General features: G+C 38.9%; 3 protein-coding genes across 4 annotated transcripts; 1 reads left to right on the top strand and 2 right to left on the bottom strand.

Moving 5' to 3' along the window:
• Positions 1-23: 23 nt before the first annotated feature.
• LOC118433402 (IQ and ubiquitin-like domain-containing protein) lies at positions 24-14,538 on the bottom strand. The gene is made up of 16 exons (XM_035845319.1): positions 14,394-14,538; positions 13,831-14,258; positions 13,316-13,487; positions 12,940-13,232; positions 12,260-12,446; positions 11,207-11,739; positions 10,244-10,580; positions 9,599-9,808; positions 9,468-9,530; positions 9,070-9,186; positions 8,488-8,621; positions 8,350-8,419; positions 7,828-7,921; positions 2,194-2,348; positions 1,352-1,537; positions 24-803 (listed from the first exon to the last, which is right to left on the bottom strand). The coding sequence occupies exons 2-16, from the start codon at positions 14,145-14,147 to the stop codon at positions 531-533; spliced, it is 3,141 nt and encodes a 1,046-aa protein (XP_035701212.1). The 5' UTR covers positions 14,148-14,258; positions 14,394-14,538; the 3' UTR covers positions 24-530.
• On the bottom strand, positions 2,838-4,016 carry LOC118433403. Its single transcript, XM_035845320.1, has 2 exons — positions 3,300-4,016; positions 2,838-3,220 (listed from the first exon to the last, which is right to left on the bottom strand). Exons 1-2 carry the CDS (start codon positions 3,804-3,806, stop codon positions 3,104-3,106), a joined length of 624 nt encoding a protein of 207 aa, XP_035701213.1. The 5' UTR covers positions 3,807-4,016; the 3' UTR covers positions 2,838-3,103.
• Positions 14,539-16,818: 2,280 nt separating the features above from the next.
• LOC118433385 lies at positions 16,819-22,208 on the top strand. 2 transcript variants are annotated; one of them, XM_035845300.1, is made up of 12 exons: positions 16,819-17,984; positions 18,089-18,153; positions 18,243-18,640; positions 18,737-18,814; positions 18,931-20,473; positions 20,546-20,686; positions 20,748-20,921; positions 20,993-21,215; positions 21,296-21,313; positions 21,374-21,532; positions 21,599-21,689; positions 21,752-22,208. In XM_035845300.1, exons 1-12 carry the CDS (start codon positions 17,182-17,184, stop codon positions 21,941-21,943), a joined length of 3,885 nt encoding a protein of 1,294 aa, XP_035701193.1. In that variant the 5' UTR covers positions 16,819-17,181; the 3' UTR covers positions 21,944-22,208. The 2 variants fall into 2 exon arrangements, with proteins under 2 accessions (XP_035701193.1, XP_035701192.1); XM_035845299.1 differs by having other exon boundaries at positions 21,374-21,689.
• Positions 22,209-27,759: the final 5,551 nt, after the last annotated feature.

Raw genomic sequence — 27,759 nt, 5'->3', positions numbered from 1 at the left:
TTTCGTGATTCTACAGAGTTTATTATCATTATTTTTCTCACCATTTCATACATTTTTTTACCTAATCATGATGACATGCTACCTACATTTTACTAATTATCCTGTTTAATTATAGTTAAGTTAAGCCATGTCCTCCAGCACTAATTCTTGTTCCTTTATTCGACGCTAGGTTTCGCTACATAAGAAGATGAAATGGGAATTAAAATTTACAAAAATTTGGACCTCTAAATTTCCGAATCTTAATAAATAATTATTTCCAAAGTATATGACCACTTGATGATTTATGCGACGCTACACAGGTTATCAATTTATTATATAAGCTAATGAAATGGGAATTAAAATTTGTAAAATTTGGATTACGAATTTTGATGCTAAATTAGTAATTATTTCCAAAAATGCGTACATATGTACGACCATTTCGTGATTCTCCGGAGTTTATTATCATTATTTTTCTCACCATATTATACATACGTTTTTTTACCTAATCATGACATGCTGCCTACATTTTACTAATTATTTCTTAATTACAGTTAAGCCATGACATGTCCTCCTGCACTAATGCTTGTTCCTCCTCCTCCTCCCCCTCTGGCGAGCATGGTTTGATGGAAAAGTCCGACATAGTTGACCCTCTTTTTCAACCGTTTAATCGAAGAAAGTGCTCTTTTTTCGGATTCCTTAATCTTCTGACACGACTCGGCGACACGGTCGTCCAGTCGAAGCGCAAATTTCGCCAAGCCTTGAAAATAGATTTTCGCAGTGGCATGTTTCACTTTAACTTTGTGCATCAAGGAGGGTCGATAAGCCTGAATAAATAAGGACATAATTTTTAATGTGGAAAATCACCACTTATTTAAATAATTGACAAGAGTGGGCAATTAGTTTAATCAGATTGACGTATCTGATTAATTCGTAACAGTAAAAAATAGTAAATAATCCATAATTTCACATTTTTTTAATGAACCGTAATCAGTAATCCCATACTTTTAAAAACATAATCCGTAATTAGTAACCCCATGAAATATAAAATTTATTGATTGTTCGTAATCCATAATTTCATGATTTTTTAATCATAATCTGTATTCAGTAATCCCATAAAACCCTAAAATTTTAAATAATCCGTAATACCACGAAGTGTCCTATAATTCACAATTATATAGATTACTGTAATCCGTAATCTGCTATATTCATCTGTTAAATTAATCTCTAATCCAATCCTCCATGCATTTTATTCAGCTTGGCAAGTAAAATAACCCCACAAAAGTCACTGTCAAATTAATTAGTCCGTAATCCATCAAAAACTCGCCCATCCTTGTCAATTAATTAATTATCGATTAATTACTAAATCACTTACCGACTCCATCTCTTCAAGGTGGAGATGCGCTATGGCTTCCTCCTCCGTGAGGAGGACCGTGTTCCAAGGCGACCACGGGAATTCTCGCTTCCAGCGACACAGGCGCAACATGTACCGGTTCGCACTTCCGGACAGGGCGGATTGTGAGTGCCAAATGTGCTCGACAAGGACGCGCATGTCGAATGCCTAGATGATTTCAAGTATTTATTAGGTCATGACCTCTTTTCAGTTAGTTAACGAAGAAGAATCGATGACTCATCGCCAAAATCGGCACATTTTAAGATATTTCTCGCCTCTGGGAATCTATTTTAAAATTTTGACCGACGCATTTGTAGTCGGTGAGTTGATTGATGGAGTGGCGTCGAGTTTTTTGGGCCAGTTTCGACGAGTTCCAATTTTTCTGAAGAATTTTTACACTTGAGATCTCCTCTTCAAAAAGTGTCAAAATCTGGAGTGTATATTTTCAACAACTTGGGAACGACCTGTTAAACAAATTTTCGTCCAGAATTTTCAAATAAATTCCCACAGAAGTGATTACGATGTGCTGAAAAACGATCAGGCGAGGTGTCAACACTGTAGAGCCTAATTTTTTTTAGAAATATACACTCCAGATTTTGTCCCTTTTTGAAGGAGGAGATCTCAAGTTTAGAAAGCCTTCAGAAAAATTGAAACTCGTCGAAACTGGCTCAAAAAACTCATCGCCATTCCATTAATCAACTCACTTACGGCAAATTAGTCGTCCAGAATTTTAAAATAAATCCCCAGAGAGGGAGAAATAATTAAAAATGTCCTGATTTTGACGATCTTGATTATCAAGTCGTATGATAAGTCTGTGCACATACGTCGATAAGGTATGACATCGAGTTGGGGACGCCAGCCTGAAACTCGTCGCGTCTCAGCTCGTCCAACATTTGCCGGTACAAATTGAGGTCAATGCGGAGAATTGCGGTGCGGTAGAGCCCAACGCACGTTCTGCAGCGCTGCGTCAATTTCGTCCCTGAAAAAAGGAACAAAATATTCATTTAGTTTCATTAAATTCACGCGAAACTTTGTAATTCGCGAGTTAACGAGGCAAATTCAGGCTACAAACCTATTGTACAATTATTTGAAACTTTGTAATCCATAAATTTACAAAGATTACGAAGGAAATGAAAGACAGTGATCGAATTTGACGGTAACCGTGGCCCATTTGCATTGTTTTTCATTTATTATAATGCAAGATGCTGGGCCCCCTTATTAGATAAGATATTAATAATTATTTTTAGTTGTGTGGTAACAAGTGATGCACATTTTGGAATATTAAGCGAAGGAGTAATACGTACATATTTGAAGATATTGGAAGCGAGATGTCAAAAGCCGATGTTAACTTAATTTCATAACGACGTTTACTTGAATGTTAAGGATCATATTTATAATTGTATACAATATAATTTGTACATATAACACAGATATTATACACACAGATAGTATATACATATTTATGGAGATGCATAAATCACAGAAAGATTGTAACTCGAAACTGTTGAACCTTGAAACCTGAAAAAATAATATAAAATATTAATATTAATTTTAATCACCCTCCATGCATTTGCAAGTACGTTTGGGATTTGCCAACTACGAAATCAATCATAGTACACATGGGCTTTCCCAAATTCTCTCGTACTTTACAAATGAACTAAAATTGTTAATCATTACCAGATTTGACGTGCATGCATAACCTTAACTAAAAATAGTATAACCAAAATCTTCGTCTTAGTTCTCCGCCACCACTTCCTTGGAACGCCCCGCGTTGATAATTTCCAGCTTCCGTTTCCGCACGTTAATTGTAACTGGGTTTTGGTACCTTTGATAACCCAAGTACCACAGCACCTTTAATAATAACACAAAAATAGCATTTATTTATATTTTATAAAGTTGAGGTTTTTTATATAAAATAATTTTAACTTACCGTGGAAATATGTGCACAACAGCCCATTGTCCGAGCGCCTTGTTTACATTTACAATAGAAACCTCTTATGGCGTCAGCACCTTTAACTTCTGGGTCCGAAGAATATTCGATCCATAGATCGTGGGCCTTGTTGGCTGTAAATCTTGATTCAATCTTGGCTCGCACGATGTTGGGAAATTCTGAATTCAGTTTAATTTCAAAGATTGGAGAATTTTTCATGTGCAGATTAGCGTATCTCTTGGCCAATCCAATCTGATACACTCCAAGGGTAATGTCCTCTAAATCGTCAACGGAAAGCTTCGGGAATTTTGGAAATTCTTTCAGCGAGGCTGTCTTCCATTCCTTAGTCCGGCGATCCATCTTCTCGTCCTCCACTCGCTTTTGTAGTAAATTCTCCTGGTCAGCAAGTTCCAATGCTCGTTCGGCTATCTTATCATGCTTGGGTGAGTGGGTGGAGAGAGGAGGGCAGAAACAGTTAATAAGGGCGCAACCAATTCTGAAGAACATGGGCAGCTTCTCAAGGTATCCTGCAATTAATCGCACAGTGTAATAACTTTAAAACTTGTACCAACATACATTGACATTGGTACGCATAAATTATTACATAGACTTACCTCCTGGAACCGTCTCTCGAAATAATTTGAACTTTTTCTTGATTCTTCCATTTACTGTCTCCACCAACCATCTGACCAACGTGACCCGTCTTGACTCATTTCCTTGCGAAGTGGTGAATTGTTTATCATCGGTGTCTAGTAGTTCCGGCATATGTGTGAGGTGTCCAAGGCGAAGAAGAGTCTGAATCACGTCTCTGAATCCCCTGTCCAGAATGTGGTGATCGCCCGGTTTCAAGTAAGGTGAATCAGGTGGCAGCTCCGACAAGACGGATTTTAAGATCCCAGCGTCGTTATTCGCACCTGAAATTAAAAATTAAGGATTATTTGACAATTATATAACTTGCAATGGATTATACATTTTGCTACATCTTCCAGCTTTGCCGCTAAAATACACTTACCATTTGCATAATAAGGACCACACGCAGCCAAGATATACCCTGACGGAAGAACTATCATGAATGGTTTGATCAAATTGCGTTTTTTCTGCCCAGAATAAGTTAGTTTCTGCAGGTGAAAATCGGCCGGCTTTTCAATATAAATATAGGTTCCATCCATGATAAGAAACAGCTTAGTTGGGTCTTCTTCTTTAAATAGCTTCGAGTATATGGGACGAGAGTGGTCACGAAGGGCTGCTTCACGGGACAAGTGTTCAAATCCGAGGTATTTCTTGACAAAATGGTTGTCTAGCGCTGTAGCGACTGCATCAATGGTCTCACTTACGCATGATTGCTTCCAAAAAGACTGCCCAGCACTTTCTGCATACAAGAGTATTTCAGCATTAAGTATTCATTCTAATGAATTTTGCGGTAAGAATAAATCTTAAATATTAATACCTGAGACAAGTTGTGGCGAAGCAGCATAAGGAAGATGGCCAACGCGTTTCGGACACTTCTGTTGACACTGTTATGTACATGACCGGATATTTCTGTCAGCAGCGAGTTGAACTGAATTTTCGAGAATCCGACAAGATTTGGGTAATCGTCCTTCTCCACGTCAGTTGGATCGTCGAAATTATAACGACGTCTTCGAGCACCTAACTTGTTTTTATTGCTGCTGAGATCCAAAATCCACTGTGCAAGCTCTTCATCCGACATCAAGACACCATGTTTAGTTGGGATGATCAACTCTATCGCCTCATCAGTGAACAATTGTCTCTCGAGGTGCATAGCGCAGCAGCGATTGTCATGTGGTATGAATATTTCTTTCTCGGTCCAAACTTGAGTGATGGCGGATTTCGGAATTCGCTTTCTTCCAGAAGGGTTATTACATATAAAGCATCGCTTCTGCGTGGATCCAACAGAGTCGATAGTTGGTAGTCGCCGGGATTTGGTAGACGTTGAGCTTGACATCGATATTTGAGAGATGCATGATCCGTGGGCCTGAGAAGAAAGAGCTGACGCCTGTGAGTCATTTCCGGTAGTGGTCATCGTGATAATAGTTCCCTGAGTGCTCCATTGTGATTCGATTTCGCTTCTGCTACTTATGGATATAGCCATTGAATCCTTGTCGTGCCATTGAGAAATTGCGCCATCGTCGAGTGCAGTATCAATATCTTGTCCACCTGGTAAATGATAAGGTAATTACGATATTATTGTCATAATTTAACATGCTGGACTCACCGTCTAAACGAAAGTCGTTTAGCTCCATCTCCAATAATCCATACTCGAAGCGGTCAATCTCTTCTCCCCCAGCATAGTCGTCGTGAGCCCCACAAAAATAGTCGTCGTCACCTCCATCTTCACAACCCCGACAATCATCTTTCTCAGTTCCACGAGAACTATCTTCATCACTACGATCTTCCTCCTCAGCGCCACGATCACCGTCTTCATCACCGCCACGACGATCTTCCTCCTCAGCGCCAATTGCAGCGTCTGCATCACCGCCACGACGATCTTCCTCCTCAGCGCCACGATCACCGTCTTCATCATCGCCACGACGATCTTCCTCCTCAGCGCCACGAACATCATTCTCTTCTCTTCTCATATTTAACCTGGTTCGGCCAGGTAGAATGACACCCTCGTCCATTACTTGAGGTTTTGACCGTCGGAAGTGCTTCGTCGCTTCATCTTTCAGTTGTGAGCGAATCTGCATAAAAGGTGGAAATTAAATATAAATATTACTAAACTAAATTAAATATTGATTGTACCTTGACGTGGCATGCTTCGCAAATGACCTCAGTTTTGTGCGCCTGCTCCGAATTTTCAAAAAGTCGACTGTACAAGGGCCAAAGTGCAGGAGCTCCAAGTCGATGGCGTTTCTGATTTGACTTAATCCGTCTGTGACAGTCCTCCAAAAAACAGGTAGTGTGTGGCATGATTGAAAAAAAATCAGCAGGATTTGTGGAAAGATCGATCGAGTTTTTTTTTTATTTTCAAATAATAATAATGCAGAAATATGAAAATACAACTCCGTTTAGTTACCTCTAACAACGATGCACAATGCAATAAATTAAAATGCATGGGATAGTATGGCAAAAGTGGTGGTGGTTAGCCCTAAAATAAGTGATGACTGCAAAATGTCCCATTTTTTGTTTAAAGTTAAATTCAATCGTCAGAATGTGCAGAAAATTTTAAAACACATTTCAGAAATGGGACATTTTGCAGATATCATTTATTTTGGCTCTAAAGTTGCTCATGAAATTCGATCACTGTCTTTAGGTTTCTTCATTTTGTGTAACTTTTGTAAAATAAGTTTCAAAAAATGATACACTTTATAACTGTTTGTGCATAAATTTACTGAACTGTCAGGAAAAAATAATTTTAAGGCCAAAAATATATATCTGCAATAAATTAAATGAAGATCAAAGCCTACCAGATCCAATGGATTTACTGACCTCGGTTATTTGATTTGTAGGATTATTGCAAACCTCGTAAAATCGCAGTTTACTGCGTTACAAATATCCGACTTAATTAATTTCCCCAATAAAAATTTGATTTACTAAAACTTGAGAATTTTGACGCCGAAATTAATATTTCTCAATAAATTGCATAACAATCCAATAGTTCCAGGTTGCTTTTTTGCAATATCTGATTATTTCTAATATTTCTAAGACTTTTGCAAACCTCGCAAAATCAAAGGTTAACAATTTACTGCGTTACAAACGTCGGAGTGAATTTCCCTAATAATACTTTTTTATTTACTAAATATGAGAATTTTGACGCCGAAGAAAAATTTCTCAATAGATTATTGTGGGATTTTCGGAGGATTGCATACGCGTTGAGAGCAAAAATAAGAAGGAAATGTGGTACGAGGAATCGAACCTAGTGTCTTTCTCATGCCGGGAGAACACCTTACCACTAGGCTAACCGCCCTGCTTCCTATCCTTGCTCTCTTTTGCAACCACCAAATTCCACTATTCTCTCCTACATTATGCGTCATCATAAGCCTATCAGATTTTTTGCAGATTGGAATCTGATTATTTCCAAGATTTTTGTAAACCTCGCAAAATCACAGTTTAATAATTTATTATGTTACAAATATCCGAGTTAATTAATTTCCGCAATAATACTTTGATCTCCTAAAATGTGAGAATTTTGACGCCAAAACTAAATATTTCTCAATAAATTGCACAAACATAACACGATCAGATTTGATTTTTCCCATAGCTAATTATTTCTAAAGATTTTTGCAAACCTCGCAAAATCACAGTTTACTACGTTACAAATATCAGAGTTAATTAATTTCCTTAAGAAAAAATCAATTTAATAAAATGTGGTAATTTTGACGCCAAAATAAGTATTTCTCAATAAACTACATAACATTGTAATATTTCCAGATTTTCTTTTTGCTACATCTAATTATTTCTAAGACTTTTGCAATCCTCGCAAAATCACAGTTTGATAATTTACTACGTTACAAACGTCCGAGTGAATTTATTTCCCCAGTAAGAATTTCATTTACTAAAAAATAAGTACCTTTCTCAATTATGAAGTCGTCTTTGTACTGGATTTTCCTACATCCTTTACACTGAATCATGTCCTTCTTCAGTTTTACAGAGTCCCACGGAATCTGCCGTTTTGAAAACCGAGTTAAGGTAGGGCTCGATGACTTATTGTCAAAATCAGCACATTTGTAATCATTTCTCGGCTCTGGGAATTTATTTTAAAATTCTGAACAACAAATTTGTAGAGCATGTCGTTCCCAATTTTTTTTTTAGAAATATACACTCCAGATTTCGACACTTTTTGAAGGAGGAGATCTCAAGTTTAAGAAGCCTTCAGAAAATTTGAAACTTATCGAAACTGATTAAAAAAAACTCGACGTCATTCAATCAATCAACTCACTGACTGCAAATTTGTCGTCCAGAATTTTAAAATAAATTCCCAGAGCGAAGAAATGATTAAAAAGTGCTGATTTTGGCGATAAGTCATCCAGTCCTACATATGCTAATTAAATAACCAATCTCATTTATAGTCGGGACAATTATCTGTAAATACCTTATCAACTCTTTGGGCGTCATCGTTAAATGCGGGATCCATACACAAATAGAAGAACGTATTGGCCACCCTGTTAAAAAATGATCTCAGATGATAACCCTGATATCTTTTAATTTAAGCGATAAGCGATTAATTTACCTCTTCCGAATTCCGGAGAGGAGCTTATTGACTCCAGGAGTGTTCATAAACTTAATTTCTCTGGAGAAGAGCTCCGTCAACATGTCCGCTAACGGGATTTGGGCACGCTTCATGGTGTCAGTTTGGATCATGAGCTGGAGACGAGGGATCGATGTCAATTAAAGCAGTACTCGGTGAATCATCGCGAAAATCGTGCAAATTAATTAACACATTTGTCATTTGTAATCATTTCTTGGTCCTGGGAATTTAGTTTAGAATTCTAGACGACAAATTTGTAGAGCAGGGAGTTGTCACTTTTTAAAATACATACACTCCATATTTTGACAATTTTTGGAGATCTTAAATTTAAGAAGCCTTCAGAAAAATTGGAGCTCGTCGAAATTTGCGTAAAAAACTCAGCGTCATTCCATTAATCAACTCACTGACTACAAATTCGTCGTCCAGAATTTTAAAATAAGTTCCCAGAGGCGAGAAATGATTAAAAATGTGCTGATTTTTACGATTTTGGCGATGATGAATCGTCGAGTCCCATGTTAAAGTATGTACATAATTAATTTCAACATAATTTAATTCTTTATGTACCAGCTTATGAACGCCTTTGATCAAGTCTAATCTCCTTCGATGTCCTTCCTCCGTGGGTTCGACGCGTTGGAGCAAAGCTTTATATATATCGTGCAATTTCCGGCATTTGACTCGCCCCTAAGAAAATACAGGTCAAATTCAAGTTGGAATTTTGCAGCATGTTTGAAGTTCAAGTTCGATTTCGGGTTTTTCGGAAAATTGGGGGAAGGGAATCCCGAAAGGTTATTATTATTTAGTAGCTCCTTTTCCCGGCATTCGTCACCCTCTTAATTTTCCAAATTGTTCGAAAATTCCCGGAAATTTTGAAAGTTCTCGGGAATTTTCCAGCATTCTTAGGGTCCATTTTTCCGGGAATAAAGCAGAAATCGAACCCACGAAATTTTGTGTCGTAAATTTACCTCGGTGTCGAAGGACAGGAAACAGGACGATTTCGGGTTAAACCAACGTCTCGGGAGGCACATCTACCCCAAATTAAATAATTAATTAACTGCCCAATTCACAAGATAATTAAAGCTTGCGCGAGAAAAACCTGTTTAAACTGGCCATGCATAAATCTATTTCTTCCTCTCGTGATGATGTTGCGCTTCGTCCGCTCTAATTCCAGGAGGAGATCCGACTCCATTTCTGCGAGCGTGGCCAACGCGGCTTTGCGCTCCGGACCCCAGCGGTTCTTTAAGATGTAGGTTTCCTGCTCTTCTCGCCAGTTGTTGATTTCTCGGTAAAGGAGTTCAAGGTCGAGCTGAATTTTAATCATAATTAGTAATTTAATTGGATATTTAATTAATGTAGGACTTGATGACTCGTAACCAAAATCGTCTGAATCAATAATCATTTTTCATTTTCATTAATCATTTCTCCGCTCTGGGAATTTATTTTAAAATTCTGGACGATGAATTTGTAGAGCAGGTTGTTCCCAATTTTTTAAAAAATACGCACTCCAGATTTTGACACTTTTTGAAGTAGTAAAGTTTAGGAAGCCTTCAGAAAAATTGGAACTCGTCGAAACTGGCTCAAAAAACTCAACGCCATTCCATCAATCAACTCACTGACTACAAATATGTCGTGCAGAATTTTAAAATAAGTTCCCAGAGCGGAGAAACGGTTAAAAATGTGCTGATTTTGACGATAAGTCATCGAGTCTTTAGTTAATTAATTATATAATTATGTAAATTACGAGTCGGGTCGGGTTTTGTTGTCGGTGCAATTCTTCCTCCATGATGCGCTTCCTCTCTTCCTGCCTCCCTTTGCGGATCTTTTCGGCGTGGTCGACACGGGCGATGAGGGTGTCAAATCGTCTCTGGCGGTTCCTCTTGGCGGTCAATTTTCGCCAATATTTCGCAATCGTGGTGACCGCGCGGGCCCGTTCGGCTTGGACTTCTTCGTACGTTCGGTATCGCTTCGAGTAGACGACGATGTCCTTGCCTTCGCTGGAGTAGTAAACGCCAGGAACATCGACTTGTGTCCAGGTTGAGAGAGGGGTTTGCGTCGTGATTTCATTGTTCGAGTAGACTCTGAATTAAAAAAATTGAAATCAACTCAGAAATTAGGATTATTTCAAAAACAAAATTCTGTAGGTTTGTCCCCTCAAAAGATGGTAAAAGTCAAAAATCGCACAAGTGACGTGGTAAAACGTGAAGTAAAATTGGGATATGAAATTTTGATCTTTGATAAGTTGGAGCATAGCTAACGACTCATAATGGAGTTATCCCAGCGTATGCTCTCCACAGTGTCAATCAGGCACAAATTTAATTAGGATGAAATTTGCGAAAGACGCGATCTCCCAATGGGCACGTTTGGCAGAGATATTTGCATCCCAAGAGGAAAAAATCTGCAGTTAATTTGGAAAGTGTAAAATTTGTCAAATTGAGGCCGGTTTTCTCCTGCTCGGATGCAAATATCTGTGCTAATCATGCCCATTGGGAAATCGTGTCTTTCGCAAATTTCATCAAATTTCAAATTTGCGATCGAGTGACACTAATTTGCTCAAAAATCGGAGAGCATACATTGGGAGACCTCCATTGTTAGTTTTATCTTTGAGATCATTTTTGAGGTTGGGTTTTTCGCGAAAAATGCAGAGGGACATATTTCGCACACCGGTAACACATATATTTGAATAGGTCAATTTAATTTCGCTGACCTATCCATCCTCTCCGCCGTGCTGGGTTTCTTCCCCTTCTTCCAGACCTGACATTGATTTAAAATGTCAACTTTTCGACACGTTTCCTCCCCACTGACATCCTCTTCTGTTTCCTCCCCCTCCAATAAATCTGCCGTGGCGACCATCGTGGCCGCGTCGTGGTACACGGTGGCCGTTCTTTTGTCCTTGAACCCGCCCAACATGGGTTTCCTCTCTTTCGGATGGACGACGACCACTTTTCTCTGAACCGTGGTGACGACGCCCCCCTGGTCGTCACCATCTTTGACGACCACGTTCACCATCTGGACCGTGTCGCCCCGTTCCGTTTCCGGTTTGTCACTGATTTCCGGAACGTGCAGGATCGGGAGCACGTCGCCTATGACCATCCGTTTATTCAGCTCGACGGTAAAACGCATCTTTTTCTGCGGGGTGGCGCCCAGCTCGAGGAGAGTTTTCGCATTCGAGAGAAGGTTGTGTTTCAGACGGAAGTCTAAGAGTTCAGGGGACAGTTTGCAGAAACGGGAGACGGATGACTGCAAAAAAGATCGGAAAAGATTATGAAAAAGGTGGAAAATGTGTCTATGCAGGCGTTCAAAAGGGGTATTTCAGATTTTAAGATTTTGAAGGTTTTGAATCTTTTGCAAATTTTGGAATTTCAGAGCTACGGTTTACGATTTCTGGTTTTTATGGAAGAATTAATAGTAATTTTTCTAAAAGTATATGGCTAAATTTTGATATGTTATAAATTTTATCGGAAGTTTACATACTAAGTTTTTAAAATTCGGTCTACGACTGATGGTGAGTCAAAATCCAGTTTTTTTTTAGAAAATCGAAAACTGGTTTTATGAACATTTGGAAAAATTGGAAAACTTGTATTGTAAATATTATCTGAACTTTTTGCTCAATTTTTAAAATTCTGTCTAAAACTGATGTCAAAAATTAGTTTAAAAAATGATTTTGGAGTAATTCTAAAACCGGTTTTATGAAAGTTTCAAAAATCAAAACCCGTGTTTTCAAAATCTTCCTATTTTTGACACCCTATCGTGAGTAAACCTTAAGTTGAAAGATGGTCGTGTCGAGGGGAACATGTTTCGACATCATTTTTCGCCCAGGAACCAAATAAATGAAGACGGAGGCCCCTCGCTCCTGCTTGAAAAACGACTCGATCGATGGACACCGGTCATGAACTGGAAGAGTGCTCGACTCCTCGACAGGCGTCGTTTCCTCGTCGTCACAAACTCTGTGCGGTCACAAAGTTATAAAAAAATCATTTATTTATTTTTTTACGAAATAATATGTGTGCAAAATTTTATTTCGCATCATTTTTTCACACTTCTTCGGTATTTAATTGACTAATTAACGCAGGACCCGATGATTCATGACCAAGATTGTTAAAATCAGCACAGATTTCTATTGATTTTTCGCCTCTGGGAATTTATTTTGAAATTCGGGGCGACAAATTTGTAGTCAGTGAGTTGATTAATGGAATGGCGGAAAGGTTTTTGAGCTAGTTTCGAGGAGTTCCAATTTTTCTGAAGGGTTCTTAAACTTGAGATCTCCTGCTTCAAAAAGTGTCAAAATCTGGAGTACATATTTTTATAAAATTGGTAACGACCTCCTCTACAAATTATATAGTCGTCCAGAATTTTAAGATAAATTCCCACAGCCAAGAAATGATTAAAAATTGTCCGATTTTTCTGACAAGTCATCAACCCTACATTAATTAAACGCACCTCGACTCATCCTGACAAAACGAGGCTAACAAGTCCTTCACGTCGGACATGAGGGCGGCCTTATCCAGCGCGTCGTCTCCCTCTTCTTCCGGAATTGTCATCACCGTGTCGAGAAAAGCTTGAGAACTGTCGATTCTGGGGAGAATTTCGTCCTCCTCCTCCTCGTCTTCATTTTCGACGTTATCTTCGAAACTGTAGCGGACATAAGTGCCATCGTCGTCGTCTTGCAGAGTGTAATCGTAATCGTAGAAGTAATCAGCGTCGTAGGCGGGATCGTAAGGTGGTAAATCGGCCTGAAAAATAAATTTGTGGGGGTGCTTTTGGTATGAATTTGGAGAAATTTTTGTAAAATTTGTGGAAATATTTTTTATATTACGGGATTTTCAAGGTTTTCTTCAAAGTTGGAAATTTCCTGGAGGAGTTTAGCCAATTCGGTGTGGTCGCCGTTTTCCTGGTCTTCTGCTTCGTTGTCCTCGTCGGAATTGTATTCAACATCGTTCTGAATTGTCCAGGCTTGATCGTCGTCAAGTTGTTCTTGTAATGAAATTCTGTGGGTAAAATGGGAAGAAGTATTAATAGGTTACGTGCAAATGTTTCATTTTCTGCAGGTTTGCTACATTTCTTGCAGGGCACAGCAAACGATGCAAAAAATGTGAGATGCAAGAAACTGGGAAAAAGTGCAAGAAACATGTACCATCTAGCCACGCGCCGCAGGAAGTATTTATTGCGGCGGTGCGTAGTTTCTTGCACCTCGCATTTCTTGCAGGTCAAAATATTTGTCTGCAATAAACCACTTTCTTCCCGTTATTTCTTGCACCAGAAACACCGGGACGAATTTTGAGTAATCTTTCGTAAATTAAAACGTTCAAAAGTGCATATTTATTTATTTACCTCGAATTTGAACTACTGCGACTTCTAAAATACAGTGTTTTCTTTCCTTTCGCGGGGGCAAGGATCTCTTCAACTTCAGTTTGTGGGTCGTTTTGAAACGATGACATGTACGGAACGATGTCTTGTTCTTGTTCCTGTTCTTCTTCATTTGCTGGGACTTGATCGCCATCTTGTTCTTCTTCTTGGGCGTCAAATTGTGCTAAAATTGATTCAATTTCTTTGATCGTGTCCTCATTTTCGCCTTCTTCGTTGTTATCATTGCCGATTTCTTCATCGTCGGGGACGTCGTCTGGCTGATTTTTTTGGGGAAAAGACATGACGTGAGGACGAAGAGTGCAATGTTTTACAGAGAAAAGAAGGAGGGGACGGATTAAAGGGGAGAAATTGATGGATTAAAAGAAGGACAATATGGACTTAACGTTCTTGAACTGTGGGGAATTAAAGGGGGCACAATTTTAATAATTAATACTGAAATTAATTGATATTCATTAATTAATATTGATATTCACAATATTAATTAATCGATATGCTTATCTATTTAGCAGTTATCTTGTTTTGTTTACCCTTGTTCCTCCACCCAGATTTTGTGAATCGGAACTTTCCTTTGGATGGGTTGATTGATCGATAAAACGATTTCATTATTTTTGGCGAGACGAATATTATTGTGTCGGTTGAGTGAGATTTTGGTATCCTAACAACATTTTTATTATGCACGCCGGCCAGGGTCAATTTATTAACAGAGGGTGGATATGTATTTATTTTCATTTGATGACGACCAAGGGTCAAACTTTGTGAGCGTGTCCCCCAACTCGCATAGATTACTAAAATTTCGAAATATTTTTTACGTATTGTTACATACTTCTAGGTTTTCAGAAATATTTTTTTTTTTTTTTTTTTTTTTTTTTTTTTTTGTTAACAAATTTTAATTTAGTTTGAATATAAAATACACTTATTTCTGTACAGAGTTAATTTATTTCAGAAATATAATAATTATATTTCTGTCGACGAAGTGCTGGTCGGTGGTCTCGCCACGCAGCCGCTAACGACGTAATCGCGAGGGCGCTTCGATCAGCCGATGTTCTCTGCATCCTTGAACCACCCGGATGTTCACACCAAGACGGAAAGCATCCAGACGGGATGACTCTCGTTCCGTGGGCAAGAGGAAGATCCCTTGTGTGGGATTTTACCTGCGCTGACACCTTCGCACCTAGTTATCTCCCCGAGACAGTCCGCCACCAAGGAGCAGCAGCAACAAAGGCAGAAGATAGAAAGAAAAAATTGTACGCCTTTCTCCTGGACCGATTCATCTTTATGCCCGTTGCAATTGAGACGACAGGTACATGGGGTCAGGAGGGGTTATCCTTCATTAAAGAGATTGGACAACGGATCGCTACCGCGACTGGAGAACCACGCTCCACAACTTTTCTCCTCCAGCGACTCGGCATTACAGTTCAACGTGGAAATGTAGCTTCAATCCTGGGGACACTTCCACCAGGAAAAAAAGTTTAATGAAGTTTATTATATCTAAAACTACCATGTATTTTACAGACATTGTTACTCTGTACAGAAATAAGTGTATTTTATTAACAAATTATAAATAATTATATTTCTGAAAATAAATAATTTTTAATAATTTATAAATAATTATTATTTATAAATATTTCCGCTATTATTTGAAAAAATAATACGTAAATCTTTTTTGCATATATTGCCAAAAATGTATTTATTTTGTGTATAAATATTTCAACGATGATGTGTTTTTTTTGCTCAAAGAAATCTGACCAAAATTGACAATATATTCAGAGCATTATCATAAATTGAAAAATAAAATGGCAAAATGTAAATTATTATTTTTATTGTTTTTTCGTAAAAATACATGGTATAAAATTGTATCTTATTTAAAAATAATAAACAATAATGGAATTTTGGCGTATTTTTTTCCTAAAAATTAAATGATATTTCAGCGATTTATCATAAATACATATCCGCCCCCTGGTGATAAAGTCAAATAATCTTGACATCATTCCAAAAGGATTTCAAATTCCGTACAGCATTTTTTGTGAAATTTCCCTACCATAAATTTAAAAAGAGGTGGAAAAAGTGTCAACAAAATTTCGCCTGAGTCTCGTATTGACCTTTTTCTGCTCAAAGTTTGGTCCCCTGACCTCTTCCAAGCCACCATTTTGTCCTCTCACCGGGCAAACGGGAAGGCACCGGGAAGTGAAACGTCGCACAAGATGAAAATCTCGGCAAAACCGCGTCTTCCCTCCGCTGAAGGTTAGTACAGGATGGAAAAAGTTAAAAATAAACAACCCGCCAGGTTACTCATGCCTAATTGGCATGCACTGCTTCGGGTGCGAGTAATCATTCACTTGCACGAAATAAGGGCAAGAAAGTGGTTTCATATTTTGACCTGGGAGAAATGCAAGGTGCACGAAACAACGCCCCGCCGCCATGTATACTTCATACGGCACGTGGCTACTGTGGATGAAGTTCTAACCCTGCAGACTTATTACACCGCTTTGTAGCATTAATTTCACGACGTCACCGGTCAAAAAAATTTTTTCCTCCAAACTGGTCCAAAATAAAAGTCTAGCATGGGAATAGTATAGAAAAATTATTTTTAGCGTTCTATGACCCCTGGGTCATGAATTAAGGGCCCCTGAAGGGTCAAATAGCGTTCCCTGATAACCCCATGCAAATGGGGTATCAAATTAATCCCCTGGACCAGGGGAACCAGAAAAATATTTTTATAAATTTTTATGACCCTTGAGTCGTGAACTAGGAGCCCTTGAAGGGTTAAATATCATTCCCTCACAACTAAAGGCAAGTGGGGTATCAAATTAATCCCCTGGACAAGGGGAACCCAAAAAATATTTTTCTGGATTTTTTTGACCCTCAGGTCAAGAGTTAAGGGCCCCCGAAGGGTCAAAATAGTAACCATGGTAACCCCATGCAAGTGGGGTATCAAATTAATCCCCTGGCAAAGGGCAAGCATAAAAATATTTTCCTGAATTTTTTTGACCTATCGGGCAACAGTTAAGGGTCCCTGAAGGGTCAACATAGTAACCATGGTAACCAGGCTTCATAGCCTGTCTCAGGCAGCATACTTATGTTTGTATAAACTGGTCCCTTTCTCATATACATATCTTTATGCACCATCTTGTTTGGGGAAGGATTGGGTTAATGGTTGGGGTGATGAATATCCCCTAAAAACTGATGCATTATAAATATATGAGGTGATGGGAGACCCCTTATCCTTGCTGGCTTCTCCAGTCGACATTTTGAAATTTAAGTTTTGGAGTTTGTACTTACTGGTATCCGCTCAATTATTAATTTTTAAAATTGAAGATGACGTTGCATAACTTAATTTATGGAACACTGTATGTGTTATATATAGTTCATTGTGTTTGTGGTAAAAGTTGCGCGAATGTCGATAAAATAGAAATAGATAAACAGGTTAAAGTTGTGTGTGATGAGACGGATAACCTGGGTGGATTGGTTATCTGGTTCAAGGAGACATTACCATCCACTTGCAGTGGATTTCTGATATGTAATCAAACGATGTGTATGGAAATTAATGAAACTGTTATGTTCTTCAGTGACACTATCAAAATTGAAGAAGTAGAGTATGAAAATAAAAAGATACGGATATGGGGAAGTGAAAGCTATGTAACTTTTTATTTTAAAAGTTTCGTGGATGCCAGCCGTTATCTACTAAATAACATCACAATTTCAAACGCCAACCACACATTTCCATCCAATAAACTATCCGACTTAACTCAGGAAAAAATTAGTGACACTTATTGTAATATAGCGGCTGAAACGAAGAACTGTACCACCAAGCAAGCAGTAACTAAAGCTATTCAAGGCACTACTCCTCTTCCTTCTGCATGCACAGTTCTAATTCTGTGCAACCAAATATCATGCATCAGGTTCAACTACACAAGTCTCCTGCATTCAGCCTTCTTTGCCAGAAAGCACACGTTTATTCCTACCAACGAAGGTAAATTGCCATCTTGCTTTCATCTTCGTCAAGATGCATTTTTCCATCCTGGATCTCTCCGACGCCCACGTGGTATTATACTTTCCTTGGAGAAAGCTAAAGTTAAAAAGGCGCCAAGCGGATTACCTTTCAATCTCCCTGGATATAGGTAATTGGTTATTTTGGATGAGTTTTTTTATTTTTGAAGTTGCGATTGGAATCTTTATGAAATGATTCTTTATTAACATAATTTTATTATTGGTATTAATTAAGATATTGCGGGCCTGCCACCGATATTGAGAAGCAGGATGATCTCGGTGGCCCAATAAATGCTGTTGGTAATTGTTGCCCAATTTATGCTCATACACTAACCAAGTCAAATTTGTGAAAATTAATTTTATAATTTTTGTGTTGATATTATTCACAGATGCAGCATGCCGCAAACATGACGTCGATTATTTGCTAGGGGTTCTACCATCAGAGGCAGACGAGGCACTTCTAACTACTGTGCAATTACATCGAAAAGATCTGTTCCCACTTTTTGCGGCCGCAATGAGTGCCAAAAAATATTTCGAAAGTCAAATTGGAGGGTCCTATACATCCTTCTTATATTTCTACCCAGCAGGATTTTATCCCAGTTTAACTTTGCATTTTGCACATGAAACGGTGTACGATAAAACTTCAGCAGGAACACTAACAACTGCTCGTGCCATCTGGGAAGGCCAAGCTCAGGAGTCAAAGTGGATAAGTATTCTGCAAAATATTTGGCTAGGGAGCTGCTACACGGTGGATCCAGAAACTAATGTAAATCCACCGCATATCGATGTAAGATTATATTTTTGCACTATTAATGCTAGCTCAGATTCATCGATTTATTGTCTGAGAGCACAGACGCATTTCATACAAGTTTATCACTTTTAGCAAAAACAGTCTGACATGAATTCCCTCGTCATGCCATGCTCAAATGTGGATGAAATGGACACCAATGCAGACGCACTTGTGAGAAATATTGCAACATATTTATAAATAGCAGCGACCGCGGATGTTGTGGGGGACATCGTGAAATTGTTATTGTAGTAACAAGCTCATGTACGTTTTTGTTCTGATCAATACAGGAGGATGGTGATGGAGATGATGAACGTGGGCACTGTGGACAACGTGAAGAGTTAGGGGAAGGGTCAGCTCCTGGCGGTGAATCACCAATGGACACTTCAAATACAGAGTATGCATCCAAGAGTACAGAAGGTGAAGATACATGTGTGGGAACAGACATTTACCCAACGGCCCCTTACAAAGGGGGATGTAGGATGATTTTGAACGAATTTGCAACCAAGAATGATGATAACCAGATTTCGTTTATTGAACATGTTCGTATTTGCCCAAAAGGCGCTCGTCCTCCAAAAACTAATTCACTTAACGGATTCGTTGAAATAATCCTTGTGGGCGGGATGACTATCCACCAAGTAATGTACGCATCTTTCCAGAACAAGATCTTCTCAATCATACAAGAGAAACAAACTACGCAACGCAAAATAAAAAATTTCTACTTTGTCCTCGGATCGAAACAAGTTGCACCAGATATGTTGTTTTCTGACAGCCAGATTACTAGTGACCATCTCGAAGGAATCTTACCTGCCGAGTCATTGACGTACTGCATAATTTTACTTCACTTCGGACACAATCAAGGGCAATTTCATCAAGCAGTTCAATCTTTTTCACTAATCCAAAATGTTCCACCCGGCAGTGACACGGTAGGCTATCTCCCAACCCCCATAAACGACGAAAAGATGAACCTTATAAACGAGTTCATTCAAGATGTCCTAATTGTTGGTCCTCCTTGTCCGGATTCTGAGTGTGGATATTTCTATTCCCTTCTCAGAGCTAAAGAACAGGTATTGGGGGAAGGTGAAATGCGAATTCCTTTATCTGATGTTCCTAGACGGAATGATGGAACCAAACCTTACCTTAGTCTTTCGAGGTGCAGTCCTACGAGTTTTCCTATGCAACAATTAGCCTTTGAAATTGAGAAAGCAACACCGAAAGCGAAAAACGACTGTAAACAACCAAATACTAAACTCCCATTCCAACTACTTGGTGTTTCACTACAGGCGACAGCTCAAAAGTTAATTGTCAACGCCAAAGTATTCTTTGACAGTAACCAGGTACAGTGTGAAATACTAACAGGAAACTCTGTCACCAAAACTAGCCAGATTCTAGGAATTGGAGAGAGAACAGTTTATCAGACAATGGAGAATTACAAAACGAATAGTATAAAAACACCTGGTAAGAAACGTATTAGACCAACGCCAGTGATGGATCAGTTTGACGACTTCCGAACTGAGCACGTTAAACGAATCATTCATCAATTCTATGCTAATAATCAAGCACCAACAATGCATAACGTATACACAAAACTGATGGAGGAAGTCAAGGAAGAAGAAGATGGTCGGATAGCCCGAGGAGAAACTCTTACAGCGTTCAAATGTTCCAAGTGGACGTTAAGAAAACTCATTAAGCAATTAGGATTTAGATTCAAAACTGTTGATAAGCGAGCAGTTATCCTCATGAGATCAGACATCGTGCAGAAGCGATATGAATATCTGTCCGTAATGATTAAAAATCGTCAGTCCGAGAACCCAAAATGTGTTGTCTACACAGGTTTGGCTGATTAAATATCAAAAATGTTTTAATTTAATTTAATATAATTATTAATGCATTATATTTATTCAGATGAAACGTGGGTCGATAGTTATGCTAGAACTGGAAAAGGCTGGGTTATTAATTCACCAAAGTCATTTCATGAAGCGGCTTTATACTCCTTCCAAAACCCGAAAATTTCTAGAGGACCACGTATCATTGTGATGCATGCAGGTGCAGTTCAACTATCCACATTAAATAGGAAATTATTTAAAAATAATAATTATCTTCACAGGTGGAGAGGATGGATTCGTACCTGGCGCTATGAAGGTATATCCAGTATCAAAGAAGAAAGTCCAGATGGATTACCACGCAAACGTTAACGGTGTGGCTTACATGGCTTGGTGGAAGGATCTTAATCAAAAGATAAAAGATAATTATGGTCCATGCATAATTGTTATTGATAACGGTAATATCATCCAATAATTTGTATTGGTAAATTCCATTTTAATTTGAATTTCATTTATTTAAATTTGTCAGCTCCGTATCACAGCACCAAGGAAGCCCCAAAATCTACATCCCGAAAACAAGAGCTATACGACTGGCTGAATGATAATTTAGAGGGCCCTGAAAAGCTGAAACTAAAACCTGTAAAGCAAATGAGACGACCTGAATTATGGAAAATGGTTCAAGACCTTAAAAACGGAAATGAATATTACATTGTGGATAAGGAGGCATTGAAATATGGAAACACTGTTGTCCGGTAAAGTTATTTTCTATTCATGGGTAATTTACTAATAATTTGTAATATTTATTTAAACACTGTATTTACGTATTTTCCAGATTACCCCCATATAACTGGTAAGAACTGGTAATCATAGGTAACGGTAATAAGAATATTCATGTAATAACTATTTTTAGCGACTTGAACCCAATTGAGTACGTGTGGAAAGACATCAAGCACGCAGTTAGGGCTGCAAACACACAGGGGACCGCTGAGTTTGCACAAGCTGAGGCTGAGAGAATTATGACAACATACACAAAGGAACAATGGCAGAAACACATCAAACATGTGCACCGGTTCGTAAAACCAAGATTCGCTATTATGGGAATAATTCGCAATTTCTACATTATTATTGTAAATAGATTGGAGGACGAGTATTGGAAAAATGATGGACATTTTGATGACTTCCTTGATGACTTCCAAACACGTGTAGCTTCAGCCAACCCCATTCGAGTGAGTTCTTGGTGACAGTAAACTATTAGTAAAAAAATACATAACTTGTACATAATATACAGATTACAGCAGCAGATGATGTGTCTGACGACGAAGATGAGGACCCTGACGATGTTGACGAAGTAGTTGATAGATTCCGAATGCAAATACACAATGATATTGAATACTCACAGGCTGGGGAAGAAGAAGACTTGCCTGAAGAAGAATGTGCAACTTCTAGGAGGAGATTAACCTTCCCACCAGAATCAACCTAGATTTTAACTTCAATGGATTCAATACATAATAAATATTATAAATAGTGAATCCGATTTGTACATAGTGTTAAGAATTATTATTCATTAAATTTGTACGAAATTTTCAAAAATATGCCTACCCCTCTCTACTTAACATTCTTGCAAAACTGAAAACTTTAAAATAATGTCCCGTTTAGTAAAATACAATAAGTTATTATTTGACCCTTCAGGGGCCCTTAACTCTTGACCTATACGTCACAAAAACCAAAAAATATTTTTCTGATTCCCCTGGTCCAGGGGATTAATTTGATACCCCATTCACCTTAGTTACCATGGTTACTATGTTGACCCTTCAGGGACCCTTAACTGTTGCCCGATAGGTCAAAAAAATTCAGGAAAATATTTTTATGCTTGCCCTTTGCCAGGGGATTAATTTGATACCCCACTTGCATGGGGTTACCATGGTTACTATTTTGACCCTTCGGGGGCCCTTAACTCTTGACCTGAGGGTCAAAAAAATCCAGAAAAATATTTTTTGGGTTCCCCTTGTCCAGGGGATTAATTTGATACCCCACTTGCCTTTAGTTGTGAGGGAATGATATTTAACCCTTCAAGGGCTCCTAGTTCACGACTCAAGGGTCATAAAAATTTATAAAAATATTTTTCTGGTTCCCCTGGTCCAGGGGATTAATTTGATACCCCATTTGCATGGGGTTATCAGGGAACGCTATTTGACCCTTCAGGGGCCCTTAATTCATGACCCAGGGGTCATAGAACGCTAAAAATAATTTTTCTATACTATTCCCATGCTAGACTTTTATTTTGGACCAGTTTGGAGGAAAAAATTTTTTTGACCGGTGACGTCGTGAAATTAATGCTACAAAGCGGTGTAATAAGTCTGCAGGGTTAGAACTTCATCCACAGTAGATGGCGCTTATTTCTTGCACTTTCTCACAGTTTCTTGCACCTCGCATTTCTTGAGTGACTTGCACCTCCGTTTTTTGCACTACAATAAATGTAGAATCCCGCAATGAACAAAAACCTGATATATAATTTGCATCTTACAATCCTTTCCTCCCACAGGACTCATATGCTACATGTGCATATCTAATAACGACGCGAGTGGGAGGCAGGTTACCCCTGAAGAAGCGGAGTACGCTAGGAAACTTCAGGCCGCCGTGGCCTGCAAGGGGTTTAACGCGGAGACTAAAAACGAAGCCAGGAACCAGGCCGAATGTCCATCCACATACAAACGTATTTTTTTAATGCTAAGAATCGGGTCGCAAACCATGTTCAGCCCAGATTATTTTTGACCAGCTTAACTTAGCAGACTAACTTTTTAGAAACAATATTTAGTCCGGAACTTTCCGGAAAAATTCGTAGAATTTTGGGCACTGCAAATTCGCGGAAACGCTCGGATTTCAAGAAAAGAGATGTCGCAAGGCGCAGATTCCGACCGAGCGATTTCGCAAACTCGCGGCGCCAGAATGTTCCGCATCTGAGCAAGTTCCGTGATAAATATTATGTATGAGATGTTGGTCTTTCGGAAAATCGAGCGTTTTCGCCAAATTGTTGTTGAATTTTTCGAATCTGTGCAAGTTCCGCGCTAAATGTTGTTTATCTAAAGTGTAAAAATTTTCTGGCTTGAACATGGTTTGCGTCCCCATTTTAAATATTTCATTTTGAACTCTTTTCTTCTACTCATCATGCTGACCTCGTTTTTCGTACTTAGGACCATATTGCATATACTGGGAGCGATTTGGGACGTTTTGTTACGACCAAAACAAACCGCCCCTCCACGACGAGCAAGCCATGAATCGATGTGATAAAGGGGATGACCGGATCTGCAAGTGTGACAAGGACCATTGTAACGCCCGATTCTTGTTGGGAGAAGAAACCGGGCCTCAGATCGGGGATGGCGACAAAATTGACGGCAAGAATGACACCATGAAAGGCGACAAGAATGATTCGACGAGACTCGTCCCATATTCGGGCGCCTTTCTCAGCGTCGTCGTCACCTTTCTCGTCGTGGGACGCTACTACTTTGGCACCAGCAGCAGCGGTGGTGGTGGTGGGGCAGACTTCTGAATCAAGGCGTCAATCCCAACTTATCTAACGATAAGTGAAAGTGATGAGATTATCAGAGAAAATTTCTAATTCGGGAATGTAAGAAGAAATGGTTTAATATTTTTTTTTGGAAAAGGTGCAAAATTTTAATCGTGTAAAAATGTAACATTTAATTGGCTTAGTGTGCGATCAAATTATTCAAATAAATTAAAACGTCGCTTTTAAATAAATTATTTATGGTAGAACTAGGCAATCTTTCCGAAATTAAAAATGTGTAAAATATTTATGTGCATGCGTGTCGACCGGGTCGTGTTTTTGTGGCGTAGAAGAAGACAGAATTTGAGTGATATGATGACTGACATGTGAAAATTTTTACTTTACACGGATTTCTAGCCCGAGTCTGGGCTTGTGTACTCGTCATGGTTGTCTGTCTGTCTATTGGTTATACTTGTAAAAACTTGTACAACTGACTTACTTGAAAGTTTTGGCAAGTGTAGAATACTCAAAATTAAGAATCAAATTCGAAGATGAGGAAAATGTGCGGAAAAAAGTTGTAGCGGTGGTATTATACAAGTGGCCGCGGAAGCGTGGGTCAGGACAGAGAGGCAATGTCCCCACGGTTATTCGATGTCCGTATCATCTCCTTATGTTATATAAACCCCTTGCTTTCCATATCTTACAATGTTTATGTCCCCAGATGTCCCCACGGCTTCCGTGACCATTGATTATACCAACCTCAATTATTAATAACCACCTGACTCGGGCTAGGTAAGCCTGAAAGGTGGGGTTTTTCCTGTAATTTTATTTTGTGTTCAACCAAACTTAAGATATTTTCATTTCATTAAGCGTGGCATCACATATTGCGAAAATGGAGATCTTTCGTCTCCTAAAAAATATTTTGCAATGGATCCTCCTCATATTTTTCATCTCGATCGTCCTCCCCGTTATCCTTCTCCTCCTGGGTTATCGCTACCTTATCATTTTCCTTAACCGTGTTATCATCCCAAATTCGCCCTTCGTAACGCCCATGACCGGGCTGGACCACGCATTTTGCACGGATCCCTTCCACACGAGACCACGCTCGGGAACCGCGTTCATTTGGATTTGCGAAGGGAAATTAAACCCAGACGAAATTCTGGACAGATTTTCGTCCATTCTTGGTAAAATTAATTTGTGAAAATTCAGTATTTTGAGCTCCGTTCTTCCCAAGGTTTGGATTTCCGGGGTTTTTACACCCACAAAAAGACGACAATCTACGTGGAGCTATACGAAAGTAGAGGTTTTGTGAATAAATTAGCTTTTTATCGCTGTCAAAATCCATCGGTTTCATGATTTTTACAGTGTTTTAACAGATCGGTAAAGTTATTTTCTTCAGAAAAACATGTATTTTTGCATGACTTCTGCCTTCTTCATGCAAATTTTTGCCTTTTTGTGGTGTGAAAGCCCCCCGGAAATCCAAACCCTGGGATGAACGGGGTTCAAAATATTGTATTTTGACAAAGTACTTATTTTGATCATTCATCCTTCTTTGCAGAAAATAATTCGGGGGAAATGTACGCCCGACTAAAATCCGTGTACCCCTCGAAATTTATGGGGATCCCGTTTTGGCGTCGGGCCAGAAAAGAGTTTGAGATGCGGGACCACTTGAGAGTTTTGGGAGCTCAAGAAGGTCATAATTTTAACGAGGATGACCTCAACGCGTTTCTCGTGAAGTGGATGAGACTTCCGTTTACGGAGGGGATTCCATTCTGGGAAGCTATGGTCGTGCCAGGGGTCACGATTTCGGGTAGGAATTAATTATCTATCTATTGTAAGTGTCCAGAGGGTGGGTATGTATTTACGAAAAATCTATGAAATTTTGAAAAACGCGAAAATGTTTACGAAATGTGTACGAAAAAAACCTGTAATTTTCGCAAAATTTAATTTCTTTGAGCATACATACATAAAAATTTCGTCTTTAACATAGTTGAAATATTTACAAAATATATGTTTTTGAAAAAAAAAATGTAAAAAAATTTCCATATTTTTGAAATAATAGCGAAAATAATTATATCTGAAAATCTAGAAATATGTAAAGATATATTGAGATTCTTGTGCTCTATGCGAAGTTAGGGAACACACCCACAAAATATGACAGTCGGTCATCATCAAATGAAAAAGTTGAAAATAAATACATATCCGCCCTCTAATGATGGCCTAATCATATAATGATGATGGTCTTGAATTTATCCTGGTAGGTGAAACGAGGTCAATTTTCGGGCTACAAACTAACCACGCTATTGGCGATGGATTCTCCAAGCTGTGTCTGCTCGAGAAAATTGTGGACAACGCGATACCACCACCGGAAGTGTGCCGTGTTACCGATAAGAACGACGCTAACCTTGGAGGATCACAACTTTCTGATCTCCTCCGCTTACCGGACACCTTATCGAAACTATTTTGCGATTTCCTCCTCCACAAGGACATTTTTACCCGGGCGAAAAGTAGCGATGACGTCGCCCTCTACAGAGCGACGTATCCCATGCGTACATTTAAAGAGGTGAGATTTCTACTGGGGGCACAAGGACAAGGACGACCACCACTGCTTTTACTTGGCGTCACCCTTCTCGCCGGGGCGTTAAGACGCTTCTTATCGAGATTGTGTAGTGATGGGATGACGACCAATTTCGTGGTAGCTCTGCCCGTCCGTGGGGTCGAGCATCCCCCACAATTCTGCAACTTTTGGTGTCATACGCTGCTCAATGTGCAAATTGGGGAGGAAAGTCCGACCAAACGGTATAAGAAAAATATAGTGACCTTAATTTAATCCATAAAAAACTGAGGTCTGCAGGCGTATGCTCTCCGATTTTGAGTAAATCAGTGTCAATTGATCGCAAATTTGATTTTTATGAAATTTGCAAGAGACATAATCTCCCAATCATACCTGTTCACTTTCATTCATTTGACTAAATATGATAGTGAATGATATGATAGTGAATGAAAATGAATTTCCTATCATTTTTATGAAAATGACTGAAGGATTCCGTTATTTCAGATGAATGACTGTGAATGAAGGGATTTTTCACTCATTTCATTTTTCACCCTATGCTTAATACATGGGGGAAGTAAGAAATGAAGTCCGATGAAGTGAAATGAAATGAATTTGAAAGAAAATGACTGAATGTGAATGAAAATCTTCAGAATTCGGCATGACTGACTTTTGAATGAGAACTAAATTTTTGAACCGGTATGCTCCCAATTGGCGAGTTTGTCAGAAATATTTGCATCCCAAGTGGAGAAAACGCTCCCTAAACAAACGACAAATGTTACACTTTCAAAATTTACTGTGCGTTTTCCCCTCTTCGGACGCAAATATCTCTGCCAAACGTGTCCATTGGGAGATCGTGTCTTTCGCAAATTTCATCCTAATTAAATTTGTGATCGATTGACACTAATTTGCTCAAAATCGGAGAGCATACGCTGCGAAATCTACATTGTTCGTAGTAATTTTTTAAATTCCAGATTGTCCGCCTTGATGGACAATTTTTCCCGTTCGGTGGACATAAATCACTGGCCGGAAGGATATTCACGACTGGTCGTACCAATCCAATCCCTTCTGCCGACCTGGGCCTGGGAAAAGGTGACGCGAATCAGAATGGGGGCGCCGATCGGGTGCACAAATATGGTTGGACCGGCACAAGCAGTGACCCTTTGTGGGAATAGGGTCCTCCAGAAGTATGCTTATGTGGGACTTCTGTGGCCACATTCGAGTACGCGAGTTAATTATAATT

The sequence above is a fragment of the Folsomia candida genome, unplaced genomic scaffold (assembly GCF_002217175.1).
Source record: "Folsomia candida strain VU population unplaced genomic scaffold, ASM221717v1 Fcan01_Sc050, whole genome shotgun sequence".
NCBI classification, from domain to species: Eukaryota; Metazoa; Arthropoda; class Collembola; order Entomobryomorpha; family Isotomidae; genus Folsomia; species Folsomia candida.
This window is presented reverse-complemented; position numbering and strand designations above follow the sequence as displayed.